At 38.5% G+C, this 18,246-nt stretch overlaps 1 protein-coding gene across 2 annotated transcripts in view; it reads right to left on the bottom strand.

Annotated features, from left to right (window-relative positions):
* aldh1a2 (aldehyde dehydrogenase 1 family, member A2) overlaps nt 1–18,246 on the bottom strand; it is a 70,784-nt gene that overhangs the window by 40,191 nt on the left and 12,347 nt on the right. For both annotated transcript variants that reach the window (XM_060853272.1, XM_060853273.1), the window contains exons 2-4: nt 4,775–4,879; nt 2,195–2,335; nt 612–741 (exon numbers count right to left, since the gene is read on the bottom strand). In XM_060853272.1, coding sequence (XP_060709255.1) covers nt 612–741; nt 2,195–2,335; nt 4,775–4,879 — 376 coding nt within the window. The remainder of the gene's footprint in view (nt 1–611; nt 742–2,194; nt 2,336–4,774; nt 4,880–18,246) is intronic.

Genomic DNA, 18,246 nt, shown 5'->3' with positions numbered 1-18,246 from the left:
GTCAACATACCTAAGACAGATAGATTGCAGTTAAAGCAGCCAGCTCATCCTCTGAAGGGCAATTAGGGGTGGACTACAAATGTTGGTCTTGCCAGTAATGCTCACACCCCATTAATGACTATCAAAAAAAGCTTAACTATACATCTAAGTGCGCTGAAAGCAAACACTAACACAAGCCTATAGACTTACCAGCTGCAGATTGAAATTCCACTTCAAAAAATCCATGACAGTATGACTGTTGTCTACTGACTGAACATCATACTCACCACATAACAAATTTTGTGACTCTTAGTTTATATACATTCTAAGATTTCTAAGTAACCTTGTGACCAGATTTAGACTGTCAATAGTAAATGCTATTTAGTGTAAGCTACAATATCTAAATCAGGCATTTGATGATATCAAATATCATCAAAAAGTACAGAAGCTCTGTTCAATCTGAAACAAGGCACCTGATGTTTAACTCTTGTGAGAGATTGTTAAAACAAAAGTTAAGTTAAGCACAGAAACAGCTTATTCATTAAGTCTCATTTCAGCTTTAGTTTGGTATTCCCTGCTTGAATTCCTGCCAAAAAGAAACACCAATGGGTCCCTTTCCTTTGTCAACTTACCAACGGGAATTGTCTTGCCATGAATCTTGTCAGTCCAACCAGCAAAATATCTGAGAGTTTTTATGACTCCCTGTAGGTCAACATAATAAGCCTGGAGAAATGGCTTTCCACTGTCTAGAGATTCAAGTGTCTGCAAAGAACATAATGCAATTCAATGAGATGATAAATCAAGCTGGGGACAGAAAGTGAGATTACAGCATGCCTTGCTCAATATTAGTTATTTGAAGGTACCTATCAGTCTCTCTTGGTGTATGGACTGCATCCAACTGGACACCAACCATATCATTCATGACTGATGAAGTGATGAGTGTGTTAATGTGATTAGGATCATAAAATGGATTATTCATATTTCCCATGGATGTCTGACATTTAGGTGTTTCACTTCCTCCAATGGGACATTGGTTAATACATTTTCGTCTGCTTTATAATAGTGCATAAGGAAATCTACCTAAACACATTGCCAGTTTGTTACCAGTAGAAATTTAGCCCCCTAATGTGTTCATAACAGGTGCATTGTTATTTGAAGGGAAAGACAAATAATTTATTAAGTTGGGGGAATAAGCAAAAAGATGAACCCCCTCAACATGGAAAGGAATACAGGCCATCTACTAGGAAACATTGGAGAATTGGAAGTATAGACAAGCAATGATGAACTGTTTATCTTGTGTTTTAAAGGAATTAAAAGAGAAGTTTATTTTTAGAGATAACAAACATTTCTAATCTGTTTTTCTCTATTACATGTAATTGTATGACTCTGTTTCTAATGTTTCTGCTCTAAGGTTATGTTTTGTTCGGTTAATGTTTTCTGGGTATTTCTTTTTAATTGTAATTTTTAACTGTAATTCACAAATTACAGTCACTGAACTCCCAGGGGTCAGTAGAAACTTTCCAGGGGTGTGGGGAACAAAACCATCATGTGTAAGTACAAGAAGCAGGAACAGAATGCAGTCACCACAATATGCATGGCAGAGTGAAGCGGGGGGAGGGTTTGGATTGTACATGAAGGAGCACTGAAAACATCATTAAAGTAAATACCAAGTTTCTGAAAAGCTTTAAAGAAATACTCTTCACATGTAGCTCTTTTGTTTGAATATTATAGAACCAAAATCTTTAGATGAGGATCCATGGTTATTTACTCATTTGAAGAGGAATCCTTCAAACAATATTATGGAGGTTTGAAAATCCATGTTTTGGGTTACATTTCCTGAAGTATATGTTCTTAAGAGGTATATTCTTAGGATATGCATTTTAGAGTATATTCTCCTATGGTAGATGTTTTTATGGTTATGTTTCTAGGTTATTTGTAGTGAAAATATATATTTAGGTTCCATGTTTTAGGGATATATTTTCTAAAGGTATGTGTTTAAGTTTAATGTTTCTAATGTTTGGCTTCCTCAGATTTCTGTTTTGTTATTTTTGGCTACACTTTATCTTTGCTGTTATTTTGTTTATCTTTCGTTTAACTATTTTATCTGTCCTTCTGTTAACTGTGGGTGGGAATAAAATGTCCTCTTTGCTAGTTCTGCAGTTTATTGATCGTGTAATTCAATGCCTGATACTGCAAGATGTGACTGGATGCTCACAGCAAGATGCGCTCGGTCTCGTTCCACCAGATCTGCCAACTTGTCGATCAGCCGACCCCTCTCTGAAGCATCCATCCGCCTCCACACAGAGCCCGGGGAAAAGGCAATCCGAGCAGCTTGTACTGCCTTGTCCACATCAGCCTGTAGAAGCAGTGTACAGAAAAAAAAGACAACAATTAATGTTACAGTAAGAAGCAATCTTCAATTTTAACACAAAACATTTTTCTTATACATTAAGTGCCTTATGCTTGTATACATTGTGAGTACTAAAACTCATCACATACTATTACATATAAGATGCTTAAAGGTTATGCACTATTGAGCTTAAACATTTCTGAATGTGTAGCTGACAATGGCACAGCAATGCTAAAGAAAACTGAGCCACTGTGCTCAGTTGGACAACTGTAAGTCACCATAGTCTTACCAGACGATAGGGTTGCTCTCTCATGAGTGAGAGACAACTGGCGGTGGTTTAACCTGAAGGTTCCCACGCCTCAATGTATTTCCTTTATCAACTAAAGAAATGAATAGAGTAAGAAACAAACCAAATGTCAGAAAGGGTAATAGAGTTAATGTAGATTCAGAATGAGAACTAAAAAGAGAAAGAAAACCTTTATAACCCTGCGTGGGTTTCCTCCGGGTGCTCCGGTTTCCTTCCACAATCCAAAATAAAATGTGCAGGTTAGGTGAATTGGCATGCTAAATTGCCCGCAGTGTTAGGTGAAGGGGTAAAAGTAGGGGAATGAGTCTGGGTGGGTTGCACTTCAGCGGGTCGGTGTGGACTTGTTGGGCCAAAAGGCCTGTTTCCACACTGTAAATAATCTAATCTAATCTAATCAAACAAGCACAAGATGAGAAAATTGTAACCCAGTTGTGTTTGTGAATTGTTGTATTTTGTCCTTGAGAAGTTAATGAGTGAATGAATGAGTAGCAGGATAACTATGCAAATTGTATAAACATTCTTGATGCATGAAGTATAAAATGAGAAACGCTGTCCATCATGATCAGGATCAGTGGGGCACCCAGGGGCAAGTCATTATACTGCATTCATCAGAACACAGAAATTGCTAATACAGTTATGAAGGAATTGTTGACTGATCATAGCAATCAATCTTTATCAATTAATCTACAACAGACATAGAAATGACAGAAGAAAAATCCCAGTGGTGGAGAGAGTTGGGAACCATAGGTCCTAAATCATTGCTTTCCTCCCACGCATGCTACATTTACTAGGTCATGTCTCATATTACACATACGCTGCATCCCAACATTTTTTCCTCAAAGAAATCTATCTTATTTGCACTCAAGTGTCAAAACAGCTTTGCATCCAAAAAAATCATTACTCTCCTACACTAACAGAAATGACATACAAATACTGCCAAAGCAGATAGTTATAGAGTCATACAGCATGGAAACAGACCCTTCAGTCCAATTAGACCATGCATGACCATATTCCCAAACTAAGCTAGTTCCACTTGCCTGTGTTTTGCTCATATCGTTCCAAACCTTTCCTATTCATATACAAATCAAAGGTCTTGATTTTTTAAAAAATTTCTCCAAAAACAATTCACAAATTGCTGGTCTGAGATTTCACAGCTTCACTATTTCCTTTTTGAACCTTAATGTTCCAATGTAACATAATGACTTTAGAAGGGCCCTTATGATATATGACAGCAATTGTATATGGCTGCAGCCAGAGTAATAGGCATTAAAAATGGAAATGTATTTTAATGGGGGGGCTATTGGTGAAGTTTCAATTTTTTTCTCAGTTTCATTGAGGATAATATGGAGTGGCATAAATTGTTCCATCAATTAGTGGCGAATCCGAATTCTTCTCATATGGGTGAATTAAAGTTGATAGATAACAAAAATCAAAAGTGAGTAATAAAGAGAGAAGAAAGAATGGTTTAAGAGTGAGAGAATAAAGTAAGAAAGTATTTATTATTAAGCAAATAGAAAGCAATAAAATTGTAACCCAGTTGTGTTTGTGAATGTTGTATTTTGTCATTGAGAAGTTAATGAGTGAATGAATGAATAGCAGGATAACTATGTAAATTGTATAAACATTCTTGATGCATGAAGTATAAAATGAGAAACCCTGTCCATCATGATCAGGATCAATGGGGCACCCAGGGGCAAGTTGTTACACTGCTTTCATTGAAACATAGACATTATTGAACACTAATAAAAACCTGGGTCTATTTAATTCACCTTCCATTCTGTCAGTTGCATAATACAATGATGATGGAATGACTATAGCAAACCATATCTTTCAATCTTGGTGAGATTCTTCTATACCATAAAACGGCCAATATTTCTACAGCCTCGAATGGTGAGCATTGTTCCTTTACTAACAATTTCCCAGCATTTTATAGCTCATATGTGTGCAAAGTAACTATGCATTAGGCCTTTTGAAACACTTTGTTTGTATAGATTGTGGACAAAATTCCTATTGCACTGAATGTTCATGAAATGATTTTATGCATATATTGGACACATCAAACTAAGGGCAATTACAATGGGAATGATTTGATCTTTATTTGAGAAACAAATGTTGACATTATCACCAGAGCATTTTACCTTGTCAGCCTCTTGAACATCACAGATTTTCTCTCCTGTTGAAGGGTTGGAGGTGGAGAATGTTTTCCCACTCACTGAATGATGCCACTCATTGTTAATGAAAAGCTGATGAGATAAGAAAGCATGGAATCCATAAAGAAGCATGTAATCTAAAAAGAGTTGGACAGCCATATGTAAAAGATCAGATGTGTACACTGCAGCTCATGCTATTCATCTAGTTGTAACTCTTAAGGAAATCATATCTAATAAAGTATAGAAGGCGTTCATTCAGTCATTCATAGCTTTTTGCAATATCAGTTATGTCCCACTTCTCTCCCAGAGGCCTACAAAATGTTCCTCTTCAAGTTTCCTTGTTTCAAAAGTTATTTTTGAATCTGGTTCCACTATACTTCCAGGCAGTGTATTCCAGATCACAACAACTTGCTGTGTAAAAATGTTTTCCTCATGTCTTCTGGTTCTTTTACAAATTACCTTAAATCAGTTCCGTCTGTTTAACGACCTCCTGCCACTGAAAACAGTTTCTCCTTAATTAAGTCTTTTTCAAAATCTTGAAAACTACCTCCCATTAATCTTCCCTACTCGAAGGAGAACATCCCCACTTTCTGTAGCCTTTATATAATTATAGTACATCATCTCAGTACCATTCTAGTAAAATTCTGAAGGCTCCAATATCCTCAAGTGCAAACTGCTTAGAATTGGCCACATTGCTTCAGATAGGGCTTCACCAGTGTATTATAAAGTTTAGCATAATTTCTTTGCATTTCTATTCTATCCCCCTATTTGCAGGGTCAAGGATCCTGTATGCCTATTCTTAGTTTGATTACTGTCCTGCCACCTTCAAAGACTTTTGTATATATTTCCAGGTCTCTCTTCACAATGTTTCATTTCACACATCTCTGTATTACATTTTGTTTGTCATCCATCTGCCCATTTCACCCACCTAAATCCTCCCCAAGCTTATTACTACTGCTTTGCCTTTATATGACAGTTGCAAGTTCTGTGTCCTGTGAAATAGTTTAAAATGTTGCTGTAAATGCTTACTTCTGGTTCTTTAATGTATTTCAAAAAATGATTGACCTAATGTCAGCCTCTTACCAACGCCATCATATACTTCAATCCATTCTGATAAATGACCACATTTCTCTGCTTTATTAGTCTTTTTTAAAAAGCCCTTTTTCTCCCTTTAATTTCAGGCACTTTAATTTTACTGACAAGTCTAATAAGTGACATTTTACCAAACTTTTGAAAATCCATATACACATCCATCACAATACTCCCATAATCCCTCTCCATTACTTCAACAGAGAACTCAAACAAGTCCACCAAACCACAAATTTGCATTGGCTTTCTTAAACCATATTTTTCCAAGTGCCAATTAATTTTGTCCAGGATTACTGTCTCAGAAGTTCTGCTTCACGGACATTAGGCTGACTGGTCTATAATTGCAGAGTTTGTTTCTGTCCTTTGAATGTGATGCAACATTTGCTACGTTCCAGTTACCACACAGTCTGATACGCTTTACACACACACTTTAAGGAAGTGTACATATTTTCTACAACTGAGTAAATGCAACAGGAGTCTGGCAATGTGGTTTGCTTCCGCAGTCTTTCTCCAACTATCCAGAGTTTTGCACACTATCCTGTGTGTGGAAGGAGCATTGATTTATGGGACACTCTCCCACCCTCTCTCCAACTGTCCCATCCACTGTGACTTGTGTCCCAGTGACTCCTGTAGTCGCCGGGATACAGGAAAGGGGTCTGGGTGATGTTTACATCTGCGCCTCCAAACCAATGGGTCTGTACTGGTTTGAAGCGTTCCCATCGTATTTAGTCGTCTGTTGTTTTATAACCGCTCCTATATTTTACCGTACTCCTACATTAAAGGCGCTACATAAATAGAAGTTAAGCTTCCACAAAGATAGCCACGTTGTAAATTAACATTTCTCAGTCGGTTTAAAACCGAAACAGGTGGTTTAAAGATAAATACCGTCCTGCAGAGATTCCCCTTGCAGCTAAACAACTTATAGACCATTCGTTTAACCAATAGCTCTCACTTTGAACATCGTCAGCCATGGGAAGTTTTGGTGTTTGCCAACGCGAGAGACAGGAATGTGGTCCAAGCGATCGTGTGTACAGTTCTCAGCGAGTGTGTGCTCTGGTTTTTACCTCTCCAGTTTATCGAAGGCATTACAACCCGCCCCAATGCACTCCGAGTCTGTTCAGGAACAATATTTATGGTCCCCTCCCGTCCCTCACAGACGCATGTTTACCAGTCTCTAAATATTTAGATCATTGAATCCTGATTTATTGAAGTTAACCAGAGCAGATACGTAAATGTAATCTGTCCGCGAGACAGGGATTAGTCGCTTCCAAGGAGATCTGAGAGAAAAGAGAGCAGCTCTCTGGAACTGCCTCATGAATGAACCGTTGCAGCTGACATACAAACAGACTTGGCAGTTTCACAAAAGCGACATAACTCACTGGTGAAGGAGGAAGCTTATTCACGCTCAGCTGGTACCTCCACTTGGTCAATGAAGATGGAGCGACCCCTGAAAACAAACCGGTCTCCTCAGCGAACCCCCCTCCTGTATCAAGGCTAGGACATCAACACGGTGGGGTGGGGGTCAGGCAGCATCTGTGCAGAGAGATCAGAGTCCGGTGACGCTGCATTCCGAACCGGAGCCGACACGGTCACTCCGATTTCTCTACACAGATGTTACCAGACCTGCTGAGCTTTCCCAGAAACTTCTGTTTCTGATTTGCAGCATTCGCGGTTATTTCGGGGTTTTAGAAACGACAATGTTAGTGTCAGTGTCACAGGTAACCTTATAATCCCACAATGGTAGCTGGTGAGTTTGAAATTTAATGCCAGTCGAATGACCATGTAACAATCCACTTTCTAAATAAAATCACCAATGTTCTTTACTTAGGAAAGGTAATCTGTGTCCTTACCCCATCTCAATGTGACTCCAGACTCTCAGCAGTGTTGCTCACCACAGTCGATTAAAACAAACACTGGCTTTGCAAGTAACGCCTATATCCCAACGTGAGAATTATAAAATAGGTCTTTTTTATGTTTTCATCCAATTTATTAATTAATAATGGGTACATTTTGGGAAGTGATTTTGTGCATTTTTCCAAAGACCTTTTTTCTTGTTTGTCAGATTGAATCAGTTAATTGGGAATGAACTCAGCTCAACGGTAATTCACATCAAGGTAATGGATGGTGTAGGGAGGTCCCCAAAACATTAAGCATACTCTAACCTTTACCACCTGCAGCTTCAAGCAAATCCCATGCTATATTCTATTTATCTATACATTGATGGAAAACCTTACAATTTTTGGAAGTAAGCAAGATATTCGTGTTTTGTTCAGGTCTGTAGAACTCCCCAGCCATTTAACTTGGATATTTACTCAAAGTTTGGAAACAAATGATCATTCAGTTTCACTCAACTGCAGCAACTGGCCGTTTTAATGTGTCAGGGACAGAGACCCGGTCTCTTAGTTAATCAAAATCAGTGGAGGAGGATGTGGTGGTACTTTTTACCGAGAAAATTGACTGCAATGTTCACGTTGCCATACAGGGTTTTCATACATTTCTGAAGTAGCCGTCTGGTGAGAAAGTGAGAAAAGCCTCCGTTTATCCCGTTGACATATGTTTAATCCAGTTTGGGACGAACTGGTCAAAGTATTCATAACGTCGATATGAAGAGAGGAACAGTGATTGTGTTGCCTTCTCAGTTCTGCTTTCGTTTTTTACTTTGTATTTTAGGAAGTGTGGGACGGGGCGATGTACGAGTCTGTCTTTCAGAGAGGCGTGTGAAAACGGAGCAGCAGGTGTCAACACTCCATTAAGGCAATTGCTTGTTGGGCTGTTTGAATCAGTTTCGTGTCACCACCAGAATAATTTAGTAGTCCATGGTTCGATCCTTCAGTGCTCATTGTGTAAGTTAGAATTGTGGACCATGTACATCTACGGCACAAACATGTACCTCAAGCACCACTTAGAGCACCAGAACATGTGTTTGACAGTGGAAATGTATAAACGGTACAGTTGAGCTTTGAAATGGACTGGAATGCTTCCAGGATCCACCCCAGGACTTGCTGAATTATTTGATCTAATCTCACACACACTAGGGGTCAGTCTGAAGATCCAGGGAAGCCAAACACCTCCCTCCTACAAACCTCCGTCTTGTCCCAGACCCTGCTCTCCTAGCCCCACCTGCCCCAGATCCTGCTCTCCCACCCCCTCCATCTTGTCCCAGATCCTGCTCTCCCACCCCCTCCATCTTGTCCCAGATCCTGCTCTCCCATCCCCCTCCATCTTGTCTCAGACCCTGCTCTCCCACCCCCTCCATCTTGTCCCAGACCCTGCTCTCCCATCCCCCTCCATCTTGTCCCAGATCCTGCTCTTCCATACCCTTCCATCTTGTCCCAGACCCTGCTCTCCCATACCCTTCCATCTTGTCCCAGACCCTGCTCTCCCATACCCTTCCATCTTGTCCCAGACCCTGCTCTCCCATCCCCCTCTATCTTGTCCCAGACCCTGCTCTCCCAACCTTTCCATCTTGTCCCCATCCTGCTCTCCCACCCCCTCCATCTTGTCCCAGACCCTGCTCTCCCACCCCCTTCCATCTTGTCCCAGACCCTGCTCTCCCGTCCCCCTCCATCTTGTCCCAGACCCTGCTCTCCTGACCCCCTCCATCTTGTCCCAGACCCTGCTCTCCCACCCCCTCCATTTTGTCCCAGATCCTGCTCTCCCAACCCCCCAACCACCTCATCTCATCCCAGACCCTGCTCTTCTGACCCCCTCATCTCGTTCCAGACCCTGCTCTCCCAACCCCCTCCTATTCCAAATCCTCCTGTTCGAACTCCCAGCGATGTCCCAGACACATTCATCCCCAATCTTATCCCAGAGACCCCATCCATCTTGATCTGGACACTACCTTTTCCATCTTTTTCCAGGCACAGTCCAATTAGTCCATTCTATTCCCTCATTCAGTAAGATCATGGTTGACCTGGACCTTCATTTCATCAACCCACATTGATAGGAGCATTGGCCAAAATCTTGATTTAAGTGGTAAACAATGTTAAATCTATAGTGTCGGGGGTCAGGAGCCAAAATTGGTCAGCAAGGAGACAGGTGACAAGTGAGGAAGAACTAGTATTGTATGGGACAGGTCCACAGGAGGCAAACTTTGTCTCATGTACATATTAGGGAAGCATCATTCAACACACTTATTAGTTCGTATCTGATGCAATTCTCTGTATTACATAATGAAATAAGTAGTAATATTTACTTATGCTTATAGGCGAAAGATTTACCAAGATGTTGCCAGGAATTGAGAGTTTGTGTTATAAAAATAGACTGGATAGGCTGCGACTTTTTTCTCTGGAGCATGGGAGGTTGAGAGGACAACCTCATGACTTCACTTGGAGGTCAGGTAATGAAACGTCTGGATATCAAACCTACAGCTCAGTGAGCAAACCTACACCCTTATGGAGATTTATAAAATTGCGAGGTGCAGAGATAAGTTGAATAGCAAAGGTCTATTGTCTAAGGCGGGACAGTTCAAAACCAGCGGACATATTTTTAAGGTGGGGAGAAGAAAGATTTAAAAAGAACATGAGAGGCAACCTTTTTACACAGAGACTGATTAGTGCATGGAATGAACTGCCAGAGCAAGTGATGGATACAGGTACAGTTACAATGTTTAAAAGACTTATCAATAAGTACATGAATAAGGAAGTTTGAAAGAATATGGGCCAAATGCAAGCAGGTGGGACTCGTTTAGTATGGGAACATGATCAGCAGGGACTAGTTGGACTGAAGGGTCTGTTTCCATGCTGTATGACCAGATGAGCTGGATTCAACAGAATCTTACCTTCTGAAATGACACATACTAATGGTGAAACAAAAACATGTGAAGTTTCAGTTAAAACTATATTTCTAAACACTTAACAAGTAATCAGCAACACTAGCTTTCTAATAATATTTTCTGGTTTGAGGTGGTATTGATAAATCATTCAAGCTGAGATGTTTTGGTTGATTTTGCTATCTCCACCCTATAATTCATTCTAGTTTTGTAACACATTCCAGGCTTACAGTATCCCATACATTCAAAAGCTCATGGAAAATTGCAAACAGAAATAAAAATATAGCATCACAAAATGACTGAACAAAGTAGTTTTAACAAATTCAATAAAACCTCCAAGATTATATAAATACCCTTTGACTTTTTTATGGATTAAAATGCATCGAAAATAAATGGTAAAATGTGACCAACACCTCTACGTGAGTTAAATTGAATATTTATATCCTTGTAACTATGACTTAAGACATTTACTGTATTGGCCATCACAATTTTTTTTATTGAGCCTCTGGGAATTATAGGCACTATGTTCAACAGTAATTACTTCAAAACAGTCTCACTTTGAACGAATGTAATTTCAGCTCTACTTTTAAATATCATAAGTTTGTTTTTTGTAAATTGCATTGCAGGCAGTGAAAGCTTCAAAATTATAGATTGCAGCAGGTGATTAACTGCCATAATCTTACTTTTGGGTTTAAGAAGATGTCAATAAAAGGCAGAATTTCCTCTGATAGTTTGTGATGTAATCTGGCCTCCAACTCAATTATAACTTTGATTCACTCCCACCTTCATAATACCATATTCCATTTTTCTAACAGAACTGCTAGGGACAGATTTTCAACCATGATCTGTTGTATGTTTCTGCCACTTGTAGAATAAGACTTAGGATTCATTGGAAGGGTTTATGATATCTCTTAGATTAGATTCCAAATGTAGGGTCAGTTAGTTCAGTTGGTTAAACAGCTCACATCTGGATTGGATAAACAGCACAGGGTTCAGTTGTCAATCTACCCCTAGACTGAGAGTCTCAGGTTTCACGTTCCACCTGATCCTGAGATGTGTAATAAGATCTTTCAACAGGTTGATTTGAAAATAGGTGAAATCTGATAGACTAATTACTTGTCACCTTGGAGGGCTTTCTTGTGGCACAGTGGTAGTGTCTCTACCTCTGATCCTGGATGCCTGGTTTTAAATCACACTGGCTCCAGAGCTGTGTGTAATAGCACAGCTAAATAGGTTGATATGGAAATAACTCAATTCACATTCTGTTTGGGGATTTACAGCTTACCCGTGTTAAAACAGTCACACCACTTTGTCAACGTGCAGCAAGTTGTTATTCAGGATCTACCCTCAGGCAGAGTGAGAAGGAATATTTAGATTTCCAATGTGTTTAATTTAGTACAACAAACTCTTCTCATATCTTGGATGATTAAATGCTTCTAAATGATGTTGAGGCCCTAAGGAGTTGTTGCTTGAAGTGCTGTAATGTGTAACAGCAATGTCTTTTCATCTCTGCGTCCTGAAATAGTTCAGGCATATCAATGCACATCTCCTATAAATGCCAGTTAGGTATGGATTTAGTTTGGGTACCCTTTATATATGAAAACTGAACACTAACTGTCCATAATTCAACACAGATTAATATCTGATCTAGCAATCAAGCTAGAACATGATTGCAGTTGGAGAAAGAAAAAGTTGCATTATTGTACAAGGGGTGACTTTTCTTAAGTTGGAGTTAAAGGTACACTGACAGACAAAATAATGGGATTTTCGCTCCACATCTGGCTGTACTATATTTGTCATTAAATTAACTGACCTGGAAAAGTTGAATCATTTGTTAAAACACCTTGAGAACAATATTCCTTCAAAGATAATAACCTGAACTTTGTAATTTTCTTTTGTTAATTGAACAGCTATATGTCCTCGATCTCAAGCAGGGGAACATGGAGGGGGTGAATAGCTGGTTAGAGGGTATAGTTGTAGCAAGGATGTGCCACAGATGTCAGTGTTAAGAGGGCTGATGACTGAATTTAACACAAATTATATTATGTGGACACGAAGTGCCATTAGTTGATTTGATTAGCTTCACAGTTGTTTATGTTTGGTTTAGGGGTGTCAAAATATCTGAAAATCTTTCACCCCCTGTTTAGTCATTGGCTGTGCCATCTCTTATTTCAGTAATAGAAGGTGAATGAATGGTCCATTTTCAGTGTATGATCACTGTCTTACTTCACCAGCTCACTCTTATAAGCAATCAGTACAGGCATTGTTAGGGAATTACCATGAGCAATGCTGCTAAACATTATGTTCTTACGGCAAACTCCTCTGTTTGCAATTTTATTGGAGGCACTGAACCATTTAAACTAATTAGATTAATGTCTCTGTTCAAATATATAGATAGAGGAATTAGTTATAAGAGTGTTTGCATGATAACATTGCTTACAGTAATTCTCAATGATTTTATTGTTCTAGTTTTGGTGAAGGGATCCAACTATAATGTATTTTTCTTCCCAATGCCAACTGACACACTGTCTATTCCTGTTTTATTATGCTCAGGCTTCCTGTAAGCAATGATTTCTGTTAATTACACATGCACATAGTACTTTATATCCCCGAAATAGGGCATTTAGCCCGCTAGGGGCTACACCGGTGTTCATGCTGCACAAAGACTTCATCTCATCTTGCTTCATCTCCAATATATCATTCTATTTCTTTCTTCCTTAAAGACTCATCTAGCTTCCCTTAAATAGAACAATGCTAGTCACCACAATTACTCCAGACAGTGGAATGTTCCACATTCTCACCAGTCTCTGAGTAAACGGGTTTCTTCTGAATTCTTTCTTTATTTACTAGTGACTGACCTGCCTTATATTTATGGCCCTCATGTCAGACATCTCCCACAAGTGGAAATAGCTTCTCTGTGTTAGTCTTATGAAACTGCTTCATTAAAGACCTCTAACAGGTCTCTTCTGGAGAAAAACACTCCAATTTGTTCAGCCTTTCTTGATAGTTGTGCTCTGGTGCTACCCATTCCCGCACCCACCTCCAGGCAGCAGCATCAACCCCTGAGCCACCATGCCACCCTATGAATGTCCTCTCCAGAAGTTTCAACATCAGATGAGATAAAACTGCAGAAAAAGGTCAATCTTAGTTTATTCTATATTTTGGTTTGCTTATCCAACAAATATATCATAATCTATCAGCATTATAACCTGTTCACCATTAAAAAGGCCGCAAATGATCTGATGGATTTTATCTTAGAAAAGGGAACAAGGAGAAATTGAGTGCTTTTGTTTATTTGAGAATCTAATTTCAGTCAAAAGCTTACAAGTTATTTATTCAACCAATTAATAGCTGCTGAAGGAGAATCAATATTTATTTTAATTAGATTAGTCTACTACTTTTCCTTTAATTTTTAAAAAATTGCTCTACGATGTATCACAAGAGCTGGAGACTTAATCACAAGTGTTTCTCATGGCTGTTGTGGGATGTTTTTGTATTTTCAGCTTCACACATGTTTTGGTACCGGAAGAGTTTTCACATCCCAAATAACAGTTTCCCACATGAGGAATAACTTTCGGTGAATGGAGGATTGAATGAATGGGAATTTCTTCTATTTTAATTGATTTAGTAGCTGGTTGCAACTTCATTCCATAGAAATAATTCCTTTTTCATATGTAGCTTCCTGCTTTGAGAATTTTTGACTCCCATGCTCAGAGAGGCAGGCATCAAATGCTCAGTTATTTTTGAAGCATTAGCAGCTGTTTGGCTTCCAATGTCTTCCAAGTCATGGAATGACACAGTTTTGTAAATATTCCATAACCTCATGCACATTGGGCACCTGCTCCTAGGATAACTCAGGAAATTTCATATCCTGTTCCAACTGAAAAACTTCATTTCCGCCCATTTGGAACATTCAGAACTTGCAATTATCATTGTAATGGAAGTGACATGAGACTGAGAAACACAAGTGTCATTGGAGAGGCACTCAATTTTGTTATATAAATGTGGCACAGATTTAATCATTAAAATTCTGAATAAATGTCATATTGTGACTAATTGTCAATTAATATATGCAAGACACAAATCCTTCTTGTATATATGACTCTAACTATAGTCATTAGTTTGCAATGTATGTGCCATGCAACTGCACATACAAGATCAAATTTTGGACATGCGGAACAGATATTAAACTGGAATTCATAATGAAATAGGAACATCTGTGTCTTACAGTAATTGTGCAATAAAGCTGAAGTCACAAGGCTAATCAAATGCAGTTTGAATTCTTAAGTCATGACTTTTTGGATGACAAAATATAGCATATCACTGCACTATAATCTTAATCATATTCAATGTGTTCCTTGGTAATTAACTTTTTAACATCATTCCATAGACACTAATATAATCAGCATATCTTTAGCATCAAATGAGCACAACAACAGTGGATAGTTAATAATAATCTCTATCATGTTTTGCTTTGGTCTTTAACTCTTAGTAAAATGTAAACTATCCAAAGGGATGATGAGAAAATTTGGTACAATGAGTTTGTAAATTCATGACCTTAGCTGATTTTAATAAATAATGTCATTGTTTATATTCAAAAGTGTATTCAAGGTGTAAAAGTTACTTTATTCAATCTCATTTTTGAAAACCTCTTACTGGTGGCTTACAGGGTGATTCAGACAAATCACAGAGAATAGACTCACCCCATAACTTCTAAGCGAAGTATGATGAATGAGTGAACCAAAAGGAGAGAATGAACTATTCAAAAAATGAAGTGGGAATTGAGATAACTCATCATAAATTAATTCGCCTCCATTCTATCATAGAATTATCTGAAGATCTCCTGTGGTCGCAATAAATACATTGCAGGTAAAATATATTTATAATGAACATGATTTGCACTCAGATAAAATTTAAATAGAAATATAACCGAGGTGAATGAACACAGGACTTTAAACAGAAATGTTTAATGTTTCAACTAGATTATAATCTGTGCCAGTTCTTTTCTGTAAAACACATGTGGCCATTAACTAGGAATCAAAGAGCTATGGATGAGAAATGGTTATCCCACCCATCAGCCTCACCAAACCTAACTGGGAATAATTAGGTGTGCCTCCTACCTTCCATACAAATGCTAGCCCCAAACATAACCTAACTAACATTCTTATCATTTTGCATTATATCTGCAGTGACATTCTTTCCATGCTTTCGTTATCAGAAATCCTCTAAGCAGTCTCTTAAAGAAGGCACTATATTATATGTCAGCCTACTCCATATACATCCCCACAGTTTGTGGAGTCACATCCTACTTACAGTTTTGCTGGTTTTCTAATTCTGGAGCTGATTCTTCTGTTCTGTTTTACTGGCAAACATAATATCTTCATACCATTGATACCATTTATTGGCTTGAATAGATTAATTCAATGTTTTTTTTGTATTTAATATGAATGATTTACAGAATGAGAAAAAGAGAACAATTTGCATTAAATGTACAGTTCAGTGATTTAAAACTGCAAATGTAAGGCTGGGAAGTAGGATTAGGTCTTCACTGGGTGGTCTCAAGTGTCATAAATTTCTATAGTTCTATGAATATAAATTTCTAAGAGTGAGGATGGATTAGATGAATCAGTTTAACACCATTTTTGATAAAGTTCATTCACTTTTCACTTCACTTACACTGGTCTTGAATCAACAGAGCAGGTACATGTAGAAATATGGGTCAAGATTACAAAAGCACAGCAGGTCAGGCAGCATCTGAGGAGCAGGAAAATTGATGTTTTGGGCATTCATGATGAAGGGCTTTTGCTCGAAACGTCGATTTTCTTGCTTCTCAGATGCTGTCTGTCCTGCTGTGCTTTTCCAGCACCTCTCTAATCTTAACTCCAATCTCCAGCATCTACACTCCTCTCTTTCGCCTACATGGAGAAATATGTTCTGTGTCCAAGGATTTTTCTGCGATATCTATCGTCAAAATGTATTAATGAGTCCATCTGCACTTTTCTAACATTAAAGATGTTAAAGTCCAGAAAACAGTTTGGCCTCTTTTTTTTTAAATATTAAGTTTCAAATGTCATCTTTTGCAGAGACTGCAGATACATTGCAGATGATGTGAAGTCAAACTGTGTGAGACTACTCTGGCCTAAGACCTGCTGCATGATACCAAATTGACACTAGAGCAGGAACTGCCCTTTCAGCAAATACAACCTATTCCATAAAAATGCATCCATTATTTCCACCTCACAACCAACTATAGAGGTTTGATCTTGAACTTTTACTCAATGCTCCTATTGCTATTTCCCAATATTCATGTTTACTTTAGTAATTTCTGAATGGTATGTCATATTGACTAGTTTGAGATTTGTCAATAATGCTTCTTTCTTTTTGCTGTTGCCTTAATCTTAAAATGTAAATACTTCTTTACATTACAGGTAATCACACCTCAAAGCAGTATCTGTACTTAGCACATAATATATCTGGCTAATTATTAGCTGAACCACTCCAAGTTCTTAATTTTGTGAATTTATGGCTGCACATTGTGTGATTCCCAAGGTGTTCAGTATTATGTGGAAGTTTTAAAGCTGCTGCTTACTAACTTTTCACTTGTGCTTTTTACAGAGAAAGTAAATGCTTATGCCTGATGAGCTATGTCATTAACTACTGCCAAAACAGGCAATGGCTAGTGTTACTCTGCTTTTCCTGTGCATTATTTTAATCTTGTAAAAAAACCTCGTTGCCTGCCTTATGAGGACATGCTACCTAGGAATAGTACTTGAGCATAGTCCTGAATAGTCGATGCGTTACATTCATTGAGTTTAATGCACTTTATAGGGAAATGCTGTAATCTACCTGATAGTTGATTGTTATTGATCTTCCTTTAGAAGAAGCTGAGGTTGCAAGAGGAGGTCACACATCATGTGGTCTGTTTTACTAACTCAATTTTGCATCAACTGACAAATGTTCTATTGACATTATGTTTATGGTACTGGGCGAGATGCGTCAGGTTACAGTGCAACTCAGGGAGACAACCTCCTGCTGCTTTGAATGAAGGATGTGGGTTGCACACCGGCCTTAATCCAATTGTAGCAAGCATATAGTTTAATTCTGGAGAAATGGAGAGCGCTACCAAGGTACAAGTGGCTGTCAGGACGTCAGAAGGCCTGGAGGTAGATGGATGACCAGAACTTGTGCAGGAATGGATGTGACAGTTTCAGTTTCACCAGGCCCAAATTTTGAAATGTGTGAGTGAACCTGATATGGTTTAGGTGGACCAGTGCAAGAGTCATTTGTTGTCCAGTTAATTACCAATCCAATTAACTGCTTTCCCTTTTTTTCCATGGACCATTAACTGCGCAAATATGTTTACACAGAGTGTGAATTCTGTAAGTCTTCAATCTACATCTGGATACCTGATATCTTTTAACACATACCAAGTTTACTTTTCCTCTTGGGGGGAAGAATTGTTTTGGTCACAATGTTTAACAACACTGTAAATACTCTCGAATGCTTTTCCCATGCAGTGACAAGTAGTGCCCAGAATAAATCCTTGTGTGATCCCAGATGAGCCTGTTCCTGTCTAAGCCAGTTTCCACAATTTTCA

This window comes from Hemiscyllium ocellatum, chromosome 39 (assembly GCF_020745735.1).
Source record: "Hemiscyllium ocellatum isolate sHemOce1 chromosome 39, sHemOce1.pat.X.cur, whole genome shotgun sequence".
Lineage (NCBI taxonomy): Eukaryota > Metazoa > Chordata > Chondrichthyes > Orectolobiformes > Hemiscylliidae > Hemiscyllium > Hemiscyllium ocellatum.
Note: the sequence above shows the minus strand (reverse complement) of the source record. Positions and strands in the feature narration are given on the sequence as shown.